The 26,654-nt window shown below is 34.8% G+C and overlaps 1 protein-coding gene across 3 annotated transcripts in view; it reads left to right on the top strand.

The window, feature by feature from the left end:
• LOC145297542 (DNA polymerase subunit gamma-1-like) overlaps positions 1-26,402 on the top strand; it is a 231,559-nt gene extending 205,157 nt beyond the window's left edge. For all 3 annotated transcript variants that reach the window (XM_080143503.1, XM_080143500.1, XM_080143504.1), the window contains 5 exons: positions 11,309-11,338; positions 13,314-13,428; positions 15,440-15,691; positions 23,540-23,657; positions 26,163-26,402. In XM_080143503.1, the coding sequence (XP_079999629.1) occupies positions 11,309-11,338; positions 13,314-13,428; positions 15,440-15,691; positions 23,540-23,657; positions 26,163-26,266 (619 nt within the window). In that variant the 3' untranslated portion in view covers positions 26,267-26,402. The remainder of the gene's footprint in view (positions 1-11,308; positions 11,339-13,313; positions 13,429-15,439; positions 15,692-23,539; positions 23,658-26,162) is intronic.
• Positions 26,403-26,654: the final 252 nt, after the last annotated feature.

Here is a 26,654-nt window from a genome sequence, read left to right as displayed (position 1 = left end):
TGTTCATGGAATCTATGCTTAGGCACAGATAAAGAGTGGGGGAAATTATTGATAGTATTTTCAGCTAGACCAGTGTTTTTTGTGAAAGTCAGGCTAGGGGGGACCATAAATTGGAGCTCAGACAAGCACTTGCCATGAAAATAACGATAAAGCAGAGACAGGCTCACAAGGTCCTTCTGTTGGAAAGAAGTTGCAGGGAAGAGAAAAGGCTACAAAGTCTGTTTTGAACTCTGTCAAGACAGGATAAGCTGTTTTTTGCAGCTTCTGTCCAGATGTGGCAACAGTACTCCATCCTTAGATGTACTTTACTCTTATATAGGTAGAGAATGGCATAACTATTTCTATTGGTCTGTCATGCAACAGTTATTTTTTTTACTTGGAATTTTATCACCTATCAAGACCTGAAGACCACTTTAAGATAAGGGTTAAATATTAGGTAGATGGCGAAACAACAAGATCATTATAATTAGCCAAAAAAAAATGCACAGTATTGCATTCCACAAACTGACAGTTCTAAGAAAGAAACTCTGTTCATGCAATTTGAAATATAATTTTCATAAGCCTGTCATACTTCAGTTTAAAATATAATTTTGACTGTTAATTCCACAGACTGAATAGGAGGGTGGAACGATAAAATTGTCGCCCTAAAGAAAACAACACTACAACTTTATTTTAAAATTTTTATTGAAAAAATCAATTCAGGTTACTTGATTTTGTAGTAGAGCTGACATCTATTCAATGTAGCCACCTTCAGCCTCAATCACCACCTTGACATGGGTCCAGAACTGGGAACATGCCTTTTTCAAAAGCACTGGTGGGAGCTTGGCAAATGGCAGTGATCAGGTTGGATTTGGTGTTGTGGGAGGTCATGTTGGTGATGTTCTTGATATATGATCAAACAAAGTAGTCCAGCACCGAGGGAGGAGAGGGGCCAGTGAGAGAAGGGTACAAAGACGTAGCACTCCTTCTGAAGCCAAGTCTGGGCCTCTTTGGACGTATGCTGGTGCCAAATCCTGCTACTACACCCAGCGTCTGCCAACGGTCACCTGATTGCACCATGGGATCACCACACTCTTTAGCACATCCAAGTACACTTTGGTGTTGACTTTCAAGCCGACTTCGAAGATGTGAGGTGGCATGATGTGACCCTCACTTGACACGGTTCTGGCTGTTGTTCACCTGGTCTGGGCAGAAGTTCTTTTTGTCTGAAAAGAATCCGAAGATGTTTTGCTTCTTGGGATGCTTTAGTTTGTTGAGCAAGCTGTTGTACTTGATTAGCCTGAGGTTCTTTGTTTTTTTTCAGTTAAGATCTGGCTTGTCTACACTTCAAATCCTCTTTTACACATGCATTCACAGTTGTGTGTGAGATACCTAAATCTCTGACAATCTGCTGAATAGCCAGCAAGGAAGTTTCATCAATGATTGTCTGGATCTTTTTGATGAACTCCTAAGTCTGGGTCTTCCTGGTGATGTTCTCGGCCTTGGACTTCCACTCTATTACCTCCAAAGGGTCGCCGATGTGTTCAGATGTGCCTTCAAGCATTGAACCGTCTGGATTTGCATTTTGAGGGTGCTGGCAATGGGCCTGTTGTCATAATTTAGATCAGTAGAGAGCATGAGTTGTATTGCGGTGCATCTCCGATCTTGCTCATTGAACATTGTGTCACTTTCAGACATGATAGAAGGCTCCTATAGCTCTTGGGATTTGGACATAAGTGGCCAACTAGTAGATGATCTGCAAGAAAAAAAGAAAACCAGTTTTAATTAAGTGGAAATGGAATAATGTCGTTCTTTCCAGGGCAACAATTTTATCGTTCCACCCCATACATAAATACTTAAAAAAACTATTTAATATTTAAAAAATGTTTTTATTACATTTTCACCCCAAACAAGACACATTGCCACTTTGATGTAGAGGGTTATGATCAGGGACATAAGCTACAGGAGTACTACTGCATATCAGTACTGTTGGGGAAGCAGGGACTCAGAAGAGAATTCCAAAGTCTAGTGGTTCTGGGGAAGAAACTACTGGAGTAGAAGGCTCTCCTACATCTCGGGATCTCTACTTTGAAGGGGTGGGATTTAGCTGCTTGTCGGATTTGTCAGGGGTATTTACATCGAGGGGGATACAAGTGCTTGTAGTTCGTTGGAGCATTCACTGTTAAAGTACTTGTAGAACAGGCAGAGGGATGCAACATTTCGTCGATGGGACAGAGGCTGAAGCTTAGATGACAGTTCAGGACCTATCAGGTTGACGACTCTCTTTTGAACCTTGTCTAGGAGCGAGAGACTAGTAGAAGATGCACCAGCCCAACAATACTCCATACATGGGCGAATGGTGGCTTTATAGAGGTACAGGATACTTTCGGGTGTTAGTAGCTTTCTAGCATGGTAGAGAGAGCCTACCTTCTTCGCAGTGGTCTTGGCAATGCTCTCAATTTAATTGTTCCAACTCATGTTTCCTGTGAACGTTAGGCCGAGGAGTTTAAAAAATGTACTTTCAAATAAAGAGTCTTTGGCCATTGCTATTGGTGGTAGAGAAGGTTTCTTGTAATTATTGAAGGAAACAAGTTTAGTCTTGGCAGCATTGAATGTAACCATCCATTTTTGTCCCCATTCCACTACAGATCGGGGGCTATCCTTTAATGTTTCTGCCATTTCTTTAGATATGTGTTCATTTGTTTTCCTGTCGTGTCTGTTATAGAGCGTGGTGTCATCAGCATATATACCCATCTCAGAGGCAATTTTGTCAGGGAGGTCATTTATGAATGTTAGGAATAATAGAGGTCCAAGGATAGACCCCTGAGGCACTCCCACATTTATATCATATTGTTTAGATGTGCGACCATCGAGGACAACCTGGATTTTTCTCTTATCTAAGAAGGATTTAATTATGTTAAGTATTCTACCAGTGATACCGTAGGATCTGATTTTCCTGAGGAGACCCTCATGCCATACCCTGTCAAAAGCCTTAGATATATCTAGTGCTTCCGCTCTACCCTCTCCTGCTTTGTCCAATGAATGGTATATAAGTTCAGAGATTACAGTTAGGATGTCTGCTGTGGAACGGGCTTGCCTAAATCCATATTGTTGGTCAGTCAGAAGTTTAGCATCTGTAAGGTGATGGACTAGAGCTTGGTTAATAATAGACTCAAATATTTTGGCGAAAAGTGGGAGGAGGTTAATGGGGTGATAATTTACTGGGTCAGTTCTTTCGCCAGAATTCTTGAAAACTGGTATAACAGAAGCAGTGTTCCAGCAGGCAGGAAAGCAATATGTGACATATCTCTCATTAAGGCATTTGTTGTAAAGTTTGGAGAGGACTGGAGCTACTTTGATGGAGCACTTTTTTAATAACACAGCCGGGATGAGATCAGGTCCACATACTTCTGCAGAGTCAAGATTTCTCATGATAGCATGCACCTAACCTAGAAAGGGTGATTTGCAGATCGTCTAGTGTTGCATCTGTCCACAAAGGAAAGTCAGGGAGGGAGTGGTTAGCAGGGTCCAGTGTGGAATTGGAGGCAGACCGACTGGCAAGCATGTTAGCCTTCTCGGTTGCTGAGCAAACAACCTCAACTAGCTTCAATTGAATAAGATGTATCTTTACTTCGTTTATGAAACTCTTATTAGAACTGCATAAACTAGAATTAGTGATTTTTTTATATAAGGATTACGCAAAAAATGTATTTAGATTCTCCTTCCCACAAATGCAATTGTTAAAAAAAACAAAACATTGTAACATTTTTTTAATCTACAAATAACGTTCAGATTCTTTTGTGTTTTTCTCCCTACCAACTGGTTTCCATAATGTCCCAGTTTTTTAATGAGCGGCCTTCTATTGTATCTTATTCATGCATTTTGGCAAATCATTAATTTTCGTACTGATTTTAATTCAGGACAAAATACGATTTAAGGACAGAAAAATTTGAATTGCTTTGATGCCCGAGTTGCGTAACAGGTACATTTTTTGTTTCTTTGTTTCTTTGCTCAGAGACATGTAAATTAAAAATAAGGTTTTACAATGAGTTAGGGTTAGTGTTAGGGTTAGTGGGGGATAAGGCGGTTTGGTTATGTGGCATATCTCTCATTGAGGTATTGGTATTGTCTGATTTGTTTTCCTGTGAAACAAACATGAAGATTTTCTGATGTTGTCATATAATTACCTTCTCTTTTCGAAGCAGTTCATTGCAAATAACCTGAGGCGCCTTTACCGGATAATGCCGCCAGGGCTGTTCAGGAATTAAAAAAAAAACCAGAGTAGGTTTATCCTAATGTGCTGGCTTTTCAAAACCGCACCTGAACTTGTTTAACATCCTGGCACGGAAGTAAATAATACGAAAATATTCTCTTCTGATTCTTCCCCTGGGACGGGTACTTGGAACACGTTCTTGAAGAATATTGTTCATTCATCTTAACTGCATGGATATTCATCTTTCCTTAGCTAAAAGATGCTTCTGATTGGACCATCTCCTACCTAACAGGAAAATAAACTTTTTAAAAGAAATAAACTTATTCACCAAAATGTCAATCAACCTTACAAACACACCAAAACTATAATGTAGAACTAGAACAACCAAATCAAAAAGACAACGACTAACTGACAATGAATTGAATAAACCACAACAAACATTACGTTTCTGAATTTTTGAGATGAGGATTGGTTATTCTATTTGTTATAAACAATTATATATATATATATATATATATATATATATATATATATATATATATATATATATATATACTAGCATTTCAGCCCGGCGTTGCTCGGGTGTTTGGATGTGTATGTTGAGCAAAAAAAAAAAAAAAAAAGTGGTAGTAGGAAGGCAGGCTCGAACCCGTACCGCAAAGGAGGAAAAGAACGGGGTAAAACCTAATGTTTATGCTGTTACGACCACTGCCAAACCGGAAGCGACATTTTTTAAAATTAAGGCTAGACAATCTAAAGGAGAGGATAACTTTCAAAAATATTGGCGAAAAAAGTGCCCCCCCCTGTAGAAAAGTGTCTAGTTGAAAGGGAAGATATTAATGTTTTTAGCCAATTTTTCGATATTTGTCGTATGAAAGGTCGAACTTTAAAACGATACTCATCTCATTCATCACCTCTATTGAAAGTTTAATGCAAACAGACATACATACATACATTTATATATTGGTAACTAAAAATTTTCGACCCAAACTGATGAAAAAGCTTGCCCTATCTCTGAATACCATTTATGTAAAATTTCAAATATTTAGACCAGAAATTGTTTGATTAATTTGGAAAAGACCGCAGAGGTCAATTTCTAAAAAACTTTGACCCCTATTATGACCCCTTAAAATTTATTGTTTTGGGCTTAAATCAAGTTAAGTTAGATCCATGTCTAAGGAACCTATATCTAAAATTTCAAGTGCGTAGACCCAAAATGTCGGAGGAGTTTGGTAGAGTTCTCAAAGGTCAAATCGTTGAACTTTGGCCCCTTAATCGCCAAATTTCTGGCCAAAAGCCGATCACATCGATTTTCCCAAATCTCAGTACCCTGTATATCAAATTTCGAGTCTGTAGACTAAAAATTGACAGAGTTATTGCGTAGGGAAATGTACACAGACACACACACACACACACACAGACACGTTCACTTTATATATATATATATATATATATATATATATATATATATATATATATATTATAATTGTTTATGTTCTAGTCGGTTTCTAGTGTGAGTTTACTCTCACAGTGTTCCTTGAAGGGTTTACTCATGCATTTAGATTTGTACCCTTTGATTCGTTCATTTGTCAAAGTTTATGGATGAGTATTGGCTGAAGAGAGCTTGATATGAGTATCTAAAACGGTACCTAATTATCGGGCTTGAAACTGACGGTATCGACGACTTATCTCATCTAAACTTTCTGTAAACAATATATATATATATATATATATATATATATATATATATATATATGTGTGTGTATGTATTATTAATAATAATTAGTAATAAATAGTGATATTTACAACTAAAAATAAAATAGGTTTAAGCCTCCCAAAATTCATACTAGAACTGTCTGCAAGGACCCATGGCATAGTGATTAGAGTACTTGGAAAAATGAATTATAAAAGTTATATTCTCCTGAAAATTGAAGGTTCAATTCTCGTTGTGGACAACCGAAAACTACAATTGTGAATTATCTAGGACCTCTATCCACTGATGGAACAAGAGCATGCTTCCCTCATGAAGTAAATAAAGGATTTCTGTTTGAAATTCCGTCCAAATTTCTGAGTTTGATAGAAATATTTCCGAGTTTGACGGAAGTTACATTGACTGAAACATTGTGAAAATGACATTCAAGATGAGAACAGTAATCTGAAGAATCCAAATTATACCCACATCAAACAGCATACTACCAATCAACAGGTACAATGCTATACAAGACAAACAACTCGCTCAATAAACTAAAATATTGCAACTTGGAAACATGTAAAATAGCTTCCCACAAAATTTGCATGAACTTAAATGATCATGGGATGGTTAACACGGCGTGAAGCATAAACAAACAAACAGGATCTTCCGTCATATATTTCCCCACGCCTTCTAAATGTTTTTTTTTCTTTAATTTTTCAAAAACAATCTGTAGATTCCTATCAATTAAAGACCAGATTTTTATATTATTGTTGTGGAATTTTTACTGCAAGAGTTCAGTTTGCTTTGTAAGTCTAATATAAAATAATATCCCTGGAGTAGATAAATCTCTTAGGATCCTCTAAAAGCGATGGAAAAACAAATTCTCAGATGATAAAAATATCTGAAAATCTTTGGGTTAAATTTTTAGACAGGGGTTAGTGTGGTAATCCCCCAGGTGCATGATTAAAATTCTGAAGAGATGTTTGTAATATGAATTATTTGGTCGAAAAACTTTTGCCTTTGGAATTCCTTTCTAACTCCCTATTTCCCCGACCAACATGCAAAAGTTTAATGTTATATAAATAAAAATGTTGTTACACAGCTCCCTACTTAGGATGACCTTATAAATCTGCCCCTCATCACATTTTTGAATGAATGGGATTTAACTAATTGTTGGGGTGGTTAGGTGTATTTGCATAAACTTTGACAGATGAACGAACCAAAGGGTACAAATCTAAATACATGATTAAACCCTTCAACGAGCACTGTGAGATCGAACGTACAATGGAAACAGAGCGGCAATCTATAAATATAAAAGCAAAAATATGTGTATGTATGTTCGCTTTGTGTATGTCCGCAAAAGGATTTTTTTCGGCAGCTTCTCAAGGCCGTCGCTCATTTTTAAAACTTTTTATATCACGTCGAAATCATAATATCTGCGAGTTACGAACAGGTGTTGCCCGTCTATTTAATTTTCATGGAAAGTGTTCGACTGAGCTTCAATCTATGGTCCCCTCTCGCCAAACTTTCACAAGAAACACTCGTCTAGCTGTAAACACTATCAATAATTCCCCCCACTCTTTATCTGTGCCTAAACCTAAACGTAGATTCCATGAACAAAGCTTCTTTCTTAGAACTGCACGCCTGTGGAATTGTCTTCCGTTTTCCTGCTTTCCGGCTGACTACAATATGGTTGTCTTCAAGTCTAACGTAAATAAGTTCTTGATGAGCGGTTCTATATAAGTTATCAAATTTACCAAATTTTCATTACTAATTATTACTATATTGTCCAATTTCTACTGTACACTCTTTAACCCTTATCCTTGAGTGGCCTCTTGGTCTTGATAATGTGGTGATGCCTATGTAAAAAAAAAAAAAAAATTTGCCCGACTTTGAAACGTTAAATATTCGACATTTTGGGATCGCCGCACACTGCTTTTGTTTTTCGGTATAAAAAAAAGCGAAACTCGATTCGAATCACTGGCTAATGGTCTCTAGAAAGCGATGTAACGTTTGGTCAATGTCGGCTTACCGTCGTCATATCAGATGGTTGCTTTCATTTCAAGACGAGACACTCCCCTAATAAACGGGGGAGCTGTTTTTCCCCAAAGTTAGGTGAAAACAAACAAACCGGGTTATTGACCTGATGAAAAAACTGTCCTGCAGAAAATGTTAACTGTTGAATAGCTATTGCTTACGTCGTCGTCGTCGTAACGCTCGTACAAAATGTTAACTCTATGACTTCCGTGCGGGCACCTGTCAATTCTCTTCTTAAATAAATTCAAACATCTTTCAGTAACTCATTCTGGCTGGCCGAGCAGTTAACGTGTGATGTTTTTTTTTACATTTTATTTTCCAACTTCGCCTCAGGGCTTCAGGTTTGATCCTACCAACTTACCCCCCCCCGGGTTTCTTTTTGATTTAAGAGCACACACACCTCGTAACACCCGGGCAATTAAATTAAAAATGCCAAAAATGAATCTTTGGAATAAACCATATGTTTGTATAATAAAAATATTTTCTTGTGAATTATTTCAATTTAAAGTTTGTTGCCTAGAAAAAAACACTTTATTAATAGTGCAAATATTCTGAGTAATTCTCCTGTAATTTTTCTGTAGATTGAAATAAGAAATGTAAAAGTTGTTCAAAAAGGCATAACAAATAAATAATAATCTAACATATAAAATTATCTTTTTGGTATTTATTATTCCTACAGACTTGATACTTAAATCTGTTTTGCTAAATGAATATCTAATCTGCTTTTGTCTGTGTTATTAAAAAACAAATTTTGTACTTCCATCCATTTCACCAATTTCGATATTTAGACGCATCACTTTTGACAAAAAGAATATTCTCTGCACCAGGGACATATCAGAGAAATCAATTTTCCCCCCAAACAAGGCACAGTGCCACTTTGAAATAGGGGACTACTATCCGGGACATAAGTTGCAGGGGTATTATGAAGGGAGATGAGTCGCAAGATGTTTGTTTACATTACACGTGAACTTCTGCATGTCAGTACAGTTGGGAAAGCAGAATCCCGGAAATGAGTTCGAAAGTCTAGCAGTTCTGAGGAAGAAACTATTGGAGTAGAAGGCTTTCTTACACCTAGGGATCTCTACTGTGGAGGTAGAACTTAGCTGCTTGTCGGGGGTAGTCACGTTGAGGGGATACAAGTGTTTGTAGTTCGTCAGAGCATTCACCATTAAAGTACTTGTAGAACAGGCAGAGGGAGGCAACATTTCGTCAGTAGGACAGAGACTGAAGCCTAGATAACAGCTCTTTTGAACCTTGTCTAGGAGTGAGAGACTAGTAGCAGATGCAACAGTACTCCATACATGGGCGAATAGTGGCCTTATAGAGGTACAGGACACTTTTAGGCATAAGTAGTTTTCTAGCATAGTAGAGAGAACCAACCTTCTTGGCAATGCTCTCAATGTATCTATTCTAGTTCATGTTCCCTGTAAACATTAGGCCAAGGAGTTTTAAGGAAGTACTTTTGGGTAACGAGTTCTTGGCCATTGCTATTGGTGGTAGAGAAGGTGTCTTGTAATTATTGAAGGAAACTAGTTTAGTCTTGGCAGCATTGAATGTGACCATCCATTTTTGTCCCCATTCCACTACAGATTCATCCTCTAGTGCTGCTGCCATTTCTTTAGATATGTGCTCATTTGTTTTCCTCTCGTGCCTGTTATAGAGTGGTGTCATCAGTAAATATACCCATCTCAGAAACAATTTCATCAGGGAGGTCATTTATGAATATCAGGAATAATAAAGGTCCAAGAATAGACCCCTGAGGTACTCCCGCATTTATACCAAATGAAAAAAAAAGATGATAAAATGAATAATAAATAATAAAAAAAACAAAACAAATTAATATGCGTATAGATTAGAGATTTTTTTTTTCTTTCATGTAAGCATTGTGTAAATTTGAATTGAGATTTGTAAGAAGCTAATATGCATAGACTTCTAAACTTAAAGATTTCAGTTCAAATTTAAACAAAGTTTACATTGAAGCAAAAAAAAAAAAAATCAATTCATTTCGCATGAGTCACACGTGATTCTTTCGATTGAAACATTTGAAAAAAATTAACATTAAAGACCAGATAGACTTTGATTTTCTAGTGACATGATAGCCATGAAGAAAAGAAAAAAAATCCCCAAAACTGATATTTTGCCTGATGAAGACGTACAGGGGTTAGACAAAATAATGGAAGCAATTATGAATCGTGCATCAATTTTAAAACGTCTATAAAAATTGAAAAAAAAAAGGAATTACCAAAATGTTGGTTTAATTTTTTATTGTTATTGCTGTCCTTAATTAATTGGTTAAATTTCTTTATTTCAGACTGTGCATATTAGTAAGAAAAATTAAAATAACAGATCAATCAGATTGTGAAAGATTATAGACTGTTGGTGTCTGGGCAACAAGTGCTATTGTAATGAAAGAGGCTGAGATGATGGCTGTATCGGGAAAAATTTTCTCAAAGGAGATAACAACCTATAAAAAAGAAAAGAAAAAGATCCTCCTCTAAAAAAAATTGAGTAAGAAGTCGAGTCTGAAAGAGATCATAGAACCCTAAGGCTTATGAAGAAAAGGCACAAAACTATGGCACCCAAAATTATAGCAGAGCTTAACAATCATCTAGAAAGCTTCACAACGTTGGATTTCATTGAAGACCTGCCATTCTTCGAAAGTGCTTCCATTATTTTGTCCAACCCTTATATAACGTTGAAACTAAATTGATTAAGAATTTTTAAATAAAATAAATGTTTATTTAAAAAAAGGAAAAAAATTCTGCATTGTATTGGATGCTTAAAAAAATCGAATTGATATATATATATATATATATATATATATATATATATAGTCTTTGAAGTTTTTAACATTTGAAACCATACAAAAAATTACTTTTTATCATTCGTTAAAAAACCATCTAGTCAGTAAGTCATTTAATCACCTGCAATCACTGCATCAACTCTCTCGAATTTACTATAATACCAATTTTTTTATTTTTCAAGGGATCATCAGTTGTTTACCATGAGACACTGTTTCGGGGATTTAATATATATATATATATATATATATATATATATATATATATATATATATATATATGTGTATATATATATGTCTGTTAACAAATAAAAAAAAAAAAAAAGAATGTGACCTATGGATGGACAGATCTCTGATAGAAATGCTTGGATGCATCTATTTTAAATACATCCATTCAATTTATGCATTTAATGATGAAAATATTTTTTTAACTAAAGTGTGACAAACAGACATACTTATCTAGATGTGTGCACATATTCAACCCCCCCCCCCCAAAAAAAACCCCAGCAAATAAAACAAATAATAATTCCTGTAATATGATGTATTTTCATTATATTTATAAACGTTTATTTATTTATATTTGCAGTCCTAAAACTGGAGAATGGAGAGGTGGAAGGTCAGTTTCTGTTTTTTTTTTAACTCCTAACAAATCATCCCTAAAAATAAGATCTAGAAAAATAAGAATAGTTTGCATTCTAATTTACAGACTTGCTACCCTTCAACATAAAATTTCTACCTCTTCACTGCCTAGATCCCCACCTCCCAGAAAGCATTTCTTTCCTCGAACCACTTACATTTAAAATAACCTCCCTACTCCTTGATCCCTGTTTCCCTGACTGTACCAACATGTAGACATTTAAATGTAATGTGAACAAACATTTTGCTGCACAACTCATCACTTAGGATGTCTTGTATAAATCTGGTAATGTACCTTACTTGTAGTAAATAAATTTTTTTTAAAAATTAATAAATTTTCTGATAACGTTAAATTTTGCTAAGAATATCTGTATGTTCTATTGACTATGTACATGTGTAGAAAATAAAAAGATGGCAAAAAGCCTGTGGTAGACAAAGACATATCATTTATTAATAGTTTGTCAACCACAAACAGTAAAGACAGTGACTGTAATATACATACATAAATTAAACATAAAAATGAATACATTGTTCCCATATATAAATGTTATTCATGAACATGTAAAGAAAGTATACTCTAAAAATGTGTCAAAAATATACATTTTCTTCATTTTGTCAATTCGTTAAAACTTGAACTTTTTTACTAAAATACATATCCTATATTTGTAAAATCTTATCCGTTATATTACTTAACTAATGAATATTAATTCGAACCAAGTTATATTACTTAACTAATAAATCCTAATTACAACCAAGTTATATTATTTAACTAATAAATCCTAATTACAACTAGCTTATATTATTAAACTAATAAATCTTAATTTCAATCAAGTTATATTATTAAACTAATAAATTTTAATTACAATCAACTAATATTACTTAACTAATAAATCCTATTTACAACTAATATTACTTAACTAATAAATCCTAATTACAACTAATATTACTTAACTAATAAATCCTAATTACAACTAACTAATATTACTTAACTAATAAATCTTAATTACAGTCAAGTCATATTACTTAACTGATAAATCTTAATTACAATCAAGTTCTATCATTTAACTAATAAATTACAATTACAACTAACTTATATTACTTAACTAATAAATCCTAATTACATTCAAGTTATATTACTTAGCTAATGAATCCTAATTACAATCAAGTTATATTACTTAACTAATAAATCCTAATTACATTCAAGTTATATTACTTAACTAATGAATCCTAATTACAATCAAGTTATATTACTTAACTGATAAATCCTAATTACAATCAAGTTATATTATTTAACTGATAAATCCTAATTACAATCAAGTTATATTATTTAACTGATAAATCCTAATTACAATCAAGTTATATTATTTAACTGATAAATCCTAATTACAATCCAGTTATATTACTTAACTGATAAATCCTAATTACAATCAAGTTATATTACTTAACTAATAAATCCTAATTACAATCAAGTTATATTATTTAACTAATAAACCGTAATTACAATCAAGTTATGTTACTTAACTAATAAATTCTAATTACAATCAAGTTATATTATTTAACTAATAAATCCTAATTACAATCAAGTTATATTATTTAACTAATAAATTCTAATTACAATCAAGTTATATTATTTAACTAATAAATTCTAATTACAATCAAGTTATATTATTTAACTAATAAATCCTAATTACAATCAAGGTATATTATTTAACTAATAAATCCTAATTACAATCAAGTTATATTATTTAACTAATAAATCCTAATTACAATCAAGTTATATTACTTAACTAAAAAATCCTAATTACAACTAACTTATATTACTTAACTAATTAACCCTAATTACAATCAAGTTATATTATTTAACTAATGAATCCTTATGTTAAGTTATATTATTTAATTAATGAATATTAACTACAACCAAACGAGTTCTATTACTCTACCTTTGTTATTTGCAGTGAAAGTTTCATGTTTAATAAGTTGGAACAGATTGCGAAGAATGAACAACCTTCAACTCCTGTCCTTGGCTGTCGAATAAGCAAAGCGTTGGAACCGGAATTTGTATCAGATGATGTAAGTGAGACATTTTTCAATGCATAGTTTATCGTGAAACTCCCTAACTTTTGTAATCTATTATGAACACGGATGTGTGCATTCGTTGCACAGATCGTGATATCCCACGTGATGTGCCAGTCCAGAGTTGTTGTTTGATTCAGTTCTGCAACAAAAGAATTCTTCGTCCAAATGAGAAAAACACAACTCAAGTTTAAAAACAACAAAGGTTTATTTTTCATCAGTCATTAAAATGATACTTGTTTTTCTATGTTGAACAGCAAATTTGCAAAATGATATTTTTTTGCCTGACCAAACCAGAATATAAATTCCATCAACACGATCCTTTTTCTAAAAGCCTCAAGGGTTCCTCTTGCCCAGAGAGGCACAGTAACCCAACTGACTGTGAACCTTCAGAAAATCCAACTGCTTCCTCAAACATCCAACTGAAATTGCCTTCCTTACCACTAGTTGTTGTCGAAGATGTTGAGCTCCAAAATGATACCAATCTCGTGAAAATCTGTTGCCTCTGTCGGAAGTTTTAGGCATACATACATACATACATACATACATACATACATACATACAGTTAAACAGACAAGTGAGATTTATATCATAGATTCATGGGTGAGATTTTTAGTCATCCTATTTTGGAAAAAAATACTTGATGCAGTTTTGTTAAATGAGTATTTTTTTTATCTTCTAAACTAGTTGCCTACAAAGGCTTTAAGAGTTTGTCTGCAATCATTAATTTATGAAAATCAGATATGTTTTTATGGAAGGCTTTAATAGCCTATAATCTTGTGTGATTTTCTAGTTCTCAACACTAGTCCAGCCTGCAGTTACAATTTCAAAAGAAATGAGGAAGAATTATAGGCCATTAAAGGATTATATCTATACAATATTCCAGTTGTTTTTTTCTTTGTAAGTCTGTATGTTATACTTTGAAAAAGGTCAACTACAATTTTTGAAACTACTTCAAAAGGCCGAATTCGTGAAATTTTGCTTTAAAAAGACCAATCTGGCAACACCGGACAAGAATATGAAAGTGAACTCCCTTTGATGTAGCCTTGTTAATTTCGACAGGTACTGGGTTCTTCACTGAAGAAAGAAGTCAGCAAAACAGTATGTAAAAAAAGGAACATATGACAAAGACATACACACACACAAAAAAAAAAACGAAGGAAGAAACAGCAAATAAAGAACACTGTCTGCCAAGAGGTGCTAGACTGATGGTGTAAATTTAAGATCGTCTCTTACAATATGCTTTTATTATTTGTATTGAACTATGTAGCACAATAATTCTTTCTGGGTATTTATTAGTACTTATTAATTTATCTCATTTGGGGCAGTTCTGTATTTAAAATACAATGGGCACTATTTTCATAGAAATGTTAATAAACTGATATTTGTTCTGTGTTATTTTTTCTGCCCTCAAAAACTAATTTTTTGCACTATTCAGAAAACTATCAGCTTTATCAAAACATTTGTTGATTAAATATATTCCTCATTCTGTGGAATTTCCGTGGGTCCTGCTAGTAACTATAAAAGTCTTACTTATAGGGTTTCTTATCCTATTATCTCACTCATAATATGTATTTTAATAAATATAAATTTCTAACTTCAGTATAGTACCATTTTTATTAATTGTACTATTTCACTATCTTTCAATGCTATAGTCGTATGTATTTTAATTAATTTTTAATTTAAATGCATGACAAGTTGTATGGATTTTAATAAATATAAATTTCTAATTTCAGTGTAGTACGATTTTTATTGATTGTACTATTTTACTCTCTTTTAATGCTCAAGTGGTATGTATTTTAATTAATTTTAATTTAAATGCATAACAAGTTATATGGATTTTAATAAATATAAATTTCTAATTTTAATGAATGACAGGTCGTGTGGCTTTTAATAAATATAAATTTTCTAACTTCAGGATAGTACCATTTTTATTAATTGTACTATTTCACTATCTTTCAATGCTAAAGTCGTATGTATTTTAATAAATGTAAATTTCTAATTTCAGTTCATGACGAGTCGTATAAATTGGGTCGTGCAAAGTTCTGCTGTTGATTATCTCCACCTGATGTTAGTTTCGATGAAATGGCTGATAGAAGAATTCTCCATTGATGGACGCTTCTGTATCAGTATTCACGATGAAGTGCGTTATTTGGTGCAGAGTAAAGACCGATACACGGCTGCATTAGCATTGCAGATTACTAACCTGTTGACGAGAAGCATGTTTGCTTACAAGTTGGAAATGTTTGATTTGCCGCAGGTACGAAAAATCAAAATCTAGATATGGCTTTCCGTTTTTCTTTGCTTTTTAAAACAGCTATGCCAAGTTCAAATCCAGTCAGATCCATTGTGATCATTTGTGCATTAATACCCTTAGGAAAGGCATGAACCTATAATTTTTACCTGTTATAAGTAAAAAAAAATATCAACTTGTGTTAAGTTAATTGTATACAATGAATCATTTACAATAACTATTGAGCTTTAGCATAAAGTACCCACCCCCACAAATGATTTTATTTATTTAATAAAAAACTTATATAACATTATTTGGTTTTCTAAAATTTTCAACCTAACCTTATGAAATAACTAGCTGTATACACCCAGTGTTGCCAGATTGACACATATTGGCAAGAAGAGAATTTAGTCACATACTATTTAAGATACAACAAATATCCTGACTTCTTACGATTTTCCTGAAAGTGAACTACATTGGATTTATGGAAGTATAAAGTGCATCCATTTTTGTCTATGAAAATTAAATGGGAAATAACTCTCATTGCTTAAAAGGAGAAATAACTCACACAGATTAAATAAATAAACTTGTTTTTAAAGGCAACTGGTATGGGTTAATAATAATTAAAAATGAATTAAATATAAATTAATTTAAAAGTAAATTTAAATCAATCAACTTTAAATAATATTTCTAAATAGAATAATTTTTTTTTTTTTTTTTTTTTTACAAAGGCATCACCACATTATCAAGGCCCAGAGGCCACTCAAGGATAAGGGTTAAAGAGTGTACAGTAGAAATTGGTCAATATAGTAATCATTAGTAATGAAAATTTGGTAAATTTAATAACTTATATGGAACGGCTCATCAAGAACTTATTTACGTTAGACTTGAACACAACCATATTGTAGTCAGCCAGAAAGCAGGAAAACGGAAGACAATTCCACAGGCGTGCAGTTCTAAGAAAGAAGCTTTGTTCATGGAATCTACGTTTAGGTTTAGGCACAGATAAAGAGTGGGGAGAATTATTGATAGTGTTTACAGCTAGACGAGTGTTTCTTGTGAAAGTTTGGCGAGGGGGGACCATAGATTGAAGCTCAGTCGAACACTTTCCATGAAAATAACGATACATCAGAGACAAACTCGCAACATCTCTTCTGTGAGATAGAGGTTGCAAGGAGGAGAAAAGGACATCTCCTACGAGGCTACGAAGTCTATTTTGAACTCTATCAAGGCAGGACAAGTCCTTTCTAGCAGCTCCTGCCCAGATGTGGCAACAGTATTCCATCCTTGGACATACCTGGCTCTTATATAGATAGAGAATAGCATCAGCAGTGAGATATCTACTGGATCGATAGAAAGATCCCACCATTTTTCCAGCGGCCTTGGCAACAGATTTGATATACGTGTTCCATTTAAGATCAGGAGTAATGGCCAAGCCCAGAAGCTTGTCAAAACTTGAGGCCTCCTGAAGACGAGAGCCATTCATTTCAATTGATGACAAATGTGGATTAGAATGTTGATGATGTAAAGAGAGAAGCTTGGTTTTAGATGCATTAAAAGTAACCAGCCACTCCTTTCCCCATTGTACTACGTGCTCAAGATCAGAGGAGAGAGAATTGGAGAGAACTTGGTCGTTTACTGTCTTAGATGTGGTACCATAAATGGTAGTGTCGTCAGCATAAATGTCTACAAATGATGTAAGGATATGATTTGGAAGATCATTAATGTAGATCAGGAAAAGAGTTGGGCCCAGGATAGATCCCTGAGGGACACCGGCATTAATACTGTGAGCTTCTGATTTTTGCCCCTCAACTACTACTCTTATGAACCTATCAGAAAGAAATGATTTAATAATTGAGAAGACTTTTCCAGCTATACCATAGCTAGCGATCTTATGAAGTAAACCTTTATGCCATACCCTATCAAAGGCTTTAGATATGTCAAGAGCAATTGCCCTAGAAAGATTGCCACCGTCGAGAGATTTGCTAATCCTATGCGATATAACTGTAAGGACATCTGCTGTAGATCTAGCAGAACGGAAACCATATTGAGTGTCACTAAGAAGGTTATTTTTGTTGAGATGTTTGATTACTTCTGTATTTAACACAGATTCTAGCAACTTACTCATGACGCACAGGAGACTTATTGGCCTGTACTGAGAGGGGGATGAGCGATCACCTGAATTCTTAAATACAGGGCATACTGATGAGATTTTCCAGGGAGATGGGAAACTATTCTCCTTAAGACAACGTTTAAACAGTTTTGTAAGTATGGGCGCTAGTTCAGGTTGAAGTTTTTTGAGTACTATAATTGGAATACCATCAGGGCCAGTTGCTTTACTGGAATCAAGGTTTTTGATTAGCTTGGCAACATCATGTACAGATATACGTATATCACATAGCGTGTTTTCTGATACAGGAGGAAATATTGGGGGTTGGCGGTCTTGGTCGCAAAGGGTAGAATTAGCTGCAAAGTTCTTCACAAAGAGTTTGGCTTTGTCTGATGCTGACGAGATTACCTCAGGTCCATTGATAATAGTTGGGATGGAGCACACGCTTCTGTTCAGGATTCTGTTTGCTATTTGCCAAAACTGGTGGGAACCAAGCCGCTGCTCAGCTACTTTGGACTTAACAGATTGAGCATACAACTCTCTTGCGTTCCTTATTACTTTCTTACAATGGTTGCTGGCAGTCCTGAAAACGGCTTTAGTTTCCATACATCTATTACGTTTGAAGCAGTGGAAAAAGTGATTTCTGTGCGCAATGGCAGCAGCACATTCTGGAGAGAACCATGGCTGGCTGTTAGGTTTTTGCTGAAACTTTTTAGAGGGTATGAAATGGTCAATACCTACAATTAACCATTCAGTTAGGTCTAATACTATAGAGGACACATCCTTTTTAAACATGGAATGCAGAGGTAGATCAGATATAAATGTTCGGAAGCTATCCCAGTCAGCCTTAGTGTATCGATATACTGTACGATGAAGAGGTACGTCTGGGGACTTATTACATTTCATTTTTATCTTAATTGATACAACAGAGTGGTCGGAAGATCCAAGAGGCGACAGAACAGAAACTGAACATAGTTCAGGGCAAGTTTTGAGAAAAAGGTCTAGTAGGCTCGCATACTGGCCGTCATTATCGGGCACACGGGTGGGTTCCTGAACAATCTGAGTGAGGTCATAGGCAATGGAGAAATCATCACAGAACCTCCCCTCATCATCGGTCTTGTTTGAGTGGGTCAACCATTCGACGTTGTGAACATTGAAGTCTCCACATACGTGAATGTTAGCTGAAGGATAAGTAGAAAGGACTTGGTCAATTTTCTCAGATATGCTTTGAAAGATAGTAACTCCGCTGTTGTGGGGGCGATAGAGAGTAAATATAAATGCAGTAGCGTGAGCTAAAGCAACCCGGAAGCACATATAGGGTAAGTTAGGATCTTCCCTGGAGATGTCCCTCCCACATGGAAAGCTATCTTTAATATAGGCACATATTCCATGCCCATGGCGATCTTGGGGGTCAGATTTAGAAGTTAAGTTAGAGTATCCTGTAATTGCAAACTCATCTAGGGAAATAGCCTGTCCAATGCCAGTTTCACTTAAAAATAAAAGGTCTGGTTTAGTCTCCTGTAATTGGGTTTCAACCTCTGGAAGGTTAGAACGTAGACCCCTGATGTTGGAGAAGGAGACATGGTAGTAGGGGTCTATGTTGGAAGTTGGAGAACCGGGTTTAATCGTGTATTTTTTCTTGAAACTTGTCATGATGAAATTTTGGAATTTGTGGACTAGGTCGTCAGATTTACTTAGAGCAGGACAGAGAGGGGAAACTAAGAGAGAAAAAGAAACGAAGAATTTTTTTTTTTTTTGTACCACATGATAAGGTAAAGCCGTAACAATTACCCACTAGTATGGCATCGAGAGGCCCCACCAGAAGCTACTGCATGGTCCAGATTCCATTCACCAAATGGCAATACAGCAGCCCCAGTACTTTGCACCTGCTGATAGGACAGCCTCCTTAGTGGTTAATCCAAGGTTCGGGTCCCTGACTATCAGGCGGATAACGTCAGCCCAGACAAAACGTTTACCTCCAGCACCCTTACTAGTGACATGGCTACAAGGATAGACATAGAAACAGAAAATTTCCACCAACTCTGCCAACAAAACAATTAAAACAATTCTATAACAAACAAGCAATAAAATCGAACTAATTATTGAACTAGGTTTTCTTTAATGTAATATGCAAATGTGATTGCTTCTTGAATGTAGATTTCCTTTGAAAATATAATCTATATATATAAAAGCGAAAATGTATGTATGTGTGTTCGCTTTTTCTGTATGTCTACAAAAGGCTTTTTTCAGAGAAGCGGTCGGTCGGTTCACAACTTTTTAAAACTTTTTATATCACATATAAATCGTAATATTTCAGAGTTAACAACAAAGCTCGCCTGTCTATTTAATTTGCTCGACTTTGGGAAGATAAATATTCAACATTTGTCGCTCATCGCATGTGGATTAGTCTTTTTCCTATAATGAAAGCGACACTAATTCTGGTGGTATTTTCCATCTATCGGCGGAAATGTCCGAAATCAATCAGCTTTGATCAATGTGGATCCATATATCAAACAATTGCTATTCAATTTGGACAAGGGGAGCTGATCCCCCCTCCTCCAACATCTTGGGAAAATAAAAATAAAAAAAAGCATTCCCGCAGTAAATGAAATACTATCCCGCAGTCAAACTTGACCTCATTAAGTCATTAAAACGTGCACCTGCCAAATCCAAGTAATTAAATAAATTCAAATGTGTTTCTGTTAGCATCTCGCGGTGGCCCAATGGTTAAAACCGTTACACTCTTTTTTTTTTTTCACACTTTAATTTCCAACTTTGCCTCAATGGTTTGGGTTCGATCCTCATACTTACTTACCAAAACATTTCTCTTTTATTTTACCCCCCCCCCCATTCCCCGGGGTTTTCACACACACCTCCAAACACCCGGGCAACGCCGGGTACCCCTCGCTAGTATATATAAAAATCACGCTGGACTGAAAGTGTGTAAACTTCCGTTTTCAGTATAAAAATTAATTTGTGAGACAATTTGCCCTTTGTACTTATCAATCAAATTGTGTACAAACAGACAGGACTTGGACTTTATTATAATAGATGTTTTCAAAGATTTGATCAAACTTTTTTTATTCAAAATTTGTGCCAGCCATACAAACACATCAATTTAAGATGTTACAACAACCGTCAATAATATCTGAAATATACTTTTTTTCTCTCCATTAAGGTCGACCCATCGGGGTTAATACCACCAGCAAAATGAAGAAAAAAAAACAAAACAACAAAAAAAGTCTATTATAGTCAGCTAATGTACGTCCTAATTTCCGGCATAGCACTATCAGAAGCTGTGACAAGACAAATTAGTTCCTCCACTTTTATTGTTCTTCAGTATTTCTATTGTGAAACGATTTATTGAAATAAAATATAAAAAAAGGACATTATTGAAAAATATATAATAAAAATTAACACAATTATACAGATTAAAATAACGCAATTAGTTTTTATTTGCATTTTTAATAACTTTAATTTTTTAAATTTTGTTTTTAGTTTACTAGCATTTCAGCCCAACGTTTCCCGGGTGTTTGGAAGTGTGTGTTGAGCAAAAAAAAAAGCAGTCAATTTTTTTCTGAGTAATTTGGAAGAGACCGCAGAGGTCAATTTTTTTTTAACTTTGACCCCTATTATGACCCCTTAAAATTTATTGTTTTGGGCTCAAATAAAGTTATTAAGTTAGATCTATGTCCAAGGAGCCTATATCTAAAATTTCAAATTGCTGCAGGAAGTTGGTAGAGTTCTCAAAGGTCAAATCGTTGAACTTTGACTCCTTAACAGCCAGATTTCTGGTCGAAAACGGATCACAAAGATTTTTCCAAATCTTAGTACCCTGTATATCAAATTTCGAGTCTGTAGACTTAAAATTGACAGAGTTATTGCGTAGGGAAATGTACACAGACACACACACACACAGACACGTTCACTTTTATAGATATATAGATTTGAAATTTTATAATGAATATGATTATAAAATTATAAAAATAAAAGTTTTTTTATATTTAAAAAATAAAAGTTTTTATTTGAACGTATATAATAAATATATGTTTATGAATGTATAAAAACAATAGTTTTATTCATGTAATAAAAATTATATAACATTATTTGGTTTCCTAAACTTCTTCAAATTATCCTCATGAACAATGTTTTCGAGGATGTGATCAAACTCCTTTTATTCAAAATTTGTACCAACCATGCAAACAAATCGATTCCAGACTTTACAAGAACCATTAATAACACTGGATGTGTACTTTTCTCTCTCTACTAGTGCCAACTTCTCGGGGTTAATACCAGCAGCAAAACAAAGAAAGAAAAAAATACCAAATAACTTTTCTTTGAAAAACATGTCTTACACCGAAAGTCTTCTATCCACGCTTCCTTTAGTTTAAACCATTTGTACTTGCTATCACCTTTAGTCGGCAACCATTATTACTGGAGACAGTTAAGTCATTGTTCGTCTCGGCTCAAATGCACTTATTGCCACTCAAATTTTATACAAAGCCTCTGGTTCTTATCAATATAAACACAATGAGAAACAACGGGCATCAGAAATCAAGTGAATTGCAATCATAGAAAAACTTGGTATTATGGGGGGGACCTATTGTCACGCAGATTCCAGGGAATACTATCTGTTTTTGTAAGTGAGCGATCACTGATAATGACGTGTTCAAAAACTCCTAATGAATAAATATTAATAATAGAGAAGACCAATGATTATTGCTAGCGATTAATCAATGGCTGTGGTGATAATGCCAAATGATTTTTAAATGGTAACAAAAAAAGTGGAGAGTGCCTTGTCATTTATAATCCAGATGAACACCATTGATTATTGTCAGTGAGCAATCATTGAAAGTCATTTATGTGAGAACTCTGAACGACTATAACAATAATAATATAACCACAAGAAATAGTAATAAGTCAGTAATTAATTAGTAGTAATTTCCTATATAGAAATATGAGAGTTAATAATGGAGAAAGAAAACTGTAATTGCAGAATTCGTGATTATTGCCCTTTACAAAATAATTGTTTCGCTAAAGGTACCATAGCCACAATATCTACACAGGAAAACCCTAATAACAAAAGAAAAATATTATATGGAGGCAACCACTTTGAAACTAAAAAAGAGGTATTATAATCACAAAGTATGCTCACTAACAAAGAACACAAATCATTACATCTTGCTGCACAGCTCTCCACTTAAGATACCCTTATAAATCTAACTCTAAATTCACCAGAACTCTGTACATTTCAGTGGCAATGTAAAAAAAAATATACTGAGATCTTAAAAAAAGTGGAATGTCAGTTCGATAAAAATATTGAAATAGGCCAGAACATGCAGATATTGAGATGATCCATGAAAGTTATGTTCAAGCAAGAAACTAGTAAGTTTAAATTTTAAAGAAGCCCCAAAATGACTTATTTGTAGAAGCAAAATAACAACAAACTGTAAACACAGAACAAATTTAAATTTGAGCTAACTAATAAAATATAATAAAAAAATTAATCTAAAATGTATTGCACATAGAAAATAAAAGTACAAACTTAATATACTTCAAGTTTGTGAATATACCTGTTTCTAAGCAAATTCAGGCCTCAACCATTTTGTTTGTACCATCTTCGAAATGAAAGATCTTTCTCTAATTATTGATCAACTTTTCTTACTTTGCCATTAATCCTGTCACCTTTAGATCATCTTCAAGATCGCCTGTACTAACTGTTGCAACATTTTTATCACAAATGTTTCCTTTTTTTTCTTTTCTAGTCTGTGGCATTTTTTAGTTCCGTTGATATCGATACGTGTTTACGTAAAGAAGTTTTCATGGATTGTGTGACTCCATCCAATCCACATGGACTTAACATCGGATACAACATACCACCTGGTAAGCTTTCATACATTTTCTGCATGATTTACAGATGGAACTGGATTTATATTATTTGGATTATTCAAACTATTGTTCGCATCTTGAGTGTTATTTGCACAATGTTTTACCCACAAGGACCCGTGGCATGATGGATAAAGTACTAGATAAAATTCAGTTGTGAGTGACGCTCTTCTGGAAGTTGAAGGTTTAATCTTCAGTGCGAAAATTACAAAGAATATAATTGCAAATTACTTAAGACTTCTACCTGATCATGTCTGATGAAACACGATCACACTACCCCATTGGATTATATAAAGGGTCCTTTTTAAAATTCTGTACAATTCGCATGGCTGGAAAAGATAAAGACGCAGAGAGACTGTTCAACTGTCAATTGTCAACAAAAGATGAACTGCACAAACCTTCGTTCATAGCAGAAGAGAAACTTTAAAAAATATTTCTTCTGGCTTTGAAAAGGATCGCCATCATTGTCTGAGTAATAACTGTTTCTTTGTAATTCTGTGATGTCAGCATCTGGCTCTGAGGTGTCAGCATCTGGCTCTGAGGTGTCAGCATCTGGCTGTCCAGCACATAGTTTTGGCCTCTTCATACCAATATTGTGAGTTTTTCTTCCTGTCCCTTGACCCCAGTTATGAGACCATGCCCTCTTTTTTTTTTTGTTTCCTCTTCTTTATCTTTTGGAAGTCACTGCAGACATTCAGCTGAGGTCAGGCTCTCTCTATACTGCCTTTTGATGGCCCTTTGTTTGTTGGTGTCATTTTTTTTCTTTCAGGCCTAACCAGCATGAATGTTAACTTTCTCATGAAGAAATCCTGTATAGTTTTCTTCATTGGACTTTGAGTCATTGTAGACATTTGAAGAAACGAGGGTGGGTCATCTGTTGATGTGAAAGGCACAGGTTCTGATGAAGAAGGCACATCTGCACTTGATGTTGAAGGTATAGGCAACATATCTGTGCTTGATATCTGGCTAGATGTGAGTGCCAGATAATATGCTGGTGGAGTGCAATCGATCAAACAGTTCTGCAGAGTAATACTGTTTCCCATTGTTTAGAGTGTAATGCTGATTCTGTGCAGTTCTAGGGGGCCCTCTCATCCATCCTCCCAGGCTTTGCTTTCTCTCTTTGAGAAGGAGTTATTTATTGTTCATCACCTGAGGCGCCTCTGCTCCTTTTCTGGAGCGCTGACTTGTCAATTCCACTTTCCCACCCTAGTGTCACATTTCTCACAGTGGGAGAGAAATAAATATGCTGTAGTTACAAGGTGAAATGATAAAATTGTTGCCTGAGAAAAGACCACATGATTCCATTTCTGCTTGATGGAAACCAGTTTTCTTTTTTTTGTTGCAGACCATCTGCTAGTTGGCCAATTGTGTACAAACCACAAGAGCAATAGGAGCCTTCTATCACGTCTGAAAGTGACACAATGTTCAATGAGCAAGATCGGAGATGTGCTGTTGTACAACTCCTGCTCTTTACCGATCTAAGTTATGAAAACGGGACCATTGCCAGCACCCTCAAAATGCATTGCTGAATTGTCACGAATAACAGATGTATCCAGGATGATGAAAACAAATTTTCCAGCCACGGTTATGGTCTTTGGTGTTTTTTTTAAGTGAGGGCCACATCATGCCACCTCACATCTTCGAAGTCGGCTTGAAAGTCAACACCAAAGTGTACCTACATATGCTGAAGAGTATGGTGATCCCCTGGTGCAATCAGGTGACCACTAGCAGGCCCTGGGTGTAGCAGCAGAATTTGGCGCCAGCCCACAAGTCCAAAGAGACCCAGGCTTGGCTTCCGAACGAGTGCTATGACTTTGTATCCTTCTCTGACTGACCCCCCCACACCCTCGATTTGAACCCGCTTGACTACTTTGTTTGGTCATATATTGAGAACATCACCAACATGACCTCCCACAACACCAAAGTCAGCCTGATGGCTACCATCCGCTTGGTATCTTCCAAGCTCCCGGCGGTGCTTGTGGAAAAGACATGCTCCAAGTTCTGGACCCATATTGATGCATTAATTAAGGCTGAAGGTAGCTACATTGATTAGATGTCGGATCTACTACATAATAAAGTTACCTAAATTGATTTTTTCAATAAATGTTTTAAACTGAAGCTGTAGTGTTGTTTTCTTTATGACAACAAATTTATCGTTCCACCCTGTAGGTTTTTTTGTTTTTTTTTGTTGATTTTGTTAATCCTTTTAGAGAGTCATTTTTATTTAAGTGTTTCCATATAAGGTTTTTTCAAGTACAGATATTACATGATATCAAGTGTTGCTCGCTTTGCAGTGATTTTGCAGTTGTTACAATTGTACTGAATCGTGTCTGTTATATTTATTTCTACCTTCTCTTTGTATTGTCTCTCTTCTTTTTCTTTTTGAAACTCTGCTGATTGTCATTGCTCCCAGCCCCGAACTTTATCATGATTTGCTTCATAAAATATTTGTACATATATATATATATATAATCAAAGAAAAATGCTTTTGAATTTTTACAGGTGAGTCTTTGGACATCTACGAACTGTTGGACAAGATTGAGAAATTAAAGACGCCAAAATCATCAAAAAAGAAAAAAGTTCCGGTCAGAGCTACTGCCAAATAAATGAGAAAACAAAAAACTGCTGAAATAAGTTTGAACAAATTTTAGAAAATTGCTTTTGATGGTCTTTTTGTTTTTATAGATGTCCTATTTTTAAGATTTATTTTTATATTAAGAAAAACAATAAAATATTTGAAACTTTGAAAATGTTTTCAGTCTTTCTATTTTCTAATGGCATTGCCAGGAAAGGTTCATGATGCTGAGATTCATTAAATAAGTGCAAGAAGTAATATATTAAATCCATAAAAGACATACTGTTATGGCATGAAATGGTAGAAGAAACACAATAGGTCAAAGAGAAATATAAGAAGGGTACACTAGCGATTTAAATTTTTTTACTAGGTGTGGTGGTGGTGGTGGTGGTGGTTCACCACTTACTAAGGCTCAAAGG

Source organism: Euprymna scolopes, chromosome 18 (genome assembly GCF_053919585.1).
Source record: "Euprymna scolopes isolate OS-2025 chromosome 18, ASM5391958v1, whole genome shotgun sequence".
In the NCBI taxonomy this organism is placed as follows: domain Eukaryota; kingdom Metazoa; phylum Mollusca; class Cephalopoda; order Sepiida; family Sepiolidae; genus Euprymna; species Euprymna scolopes.
This window is presented reverse-complemented; position numbering and strand designations above follow the sequence as displayed.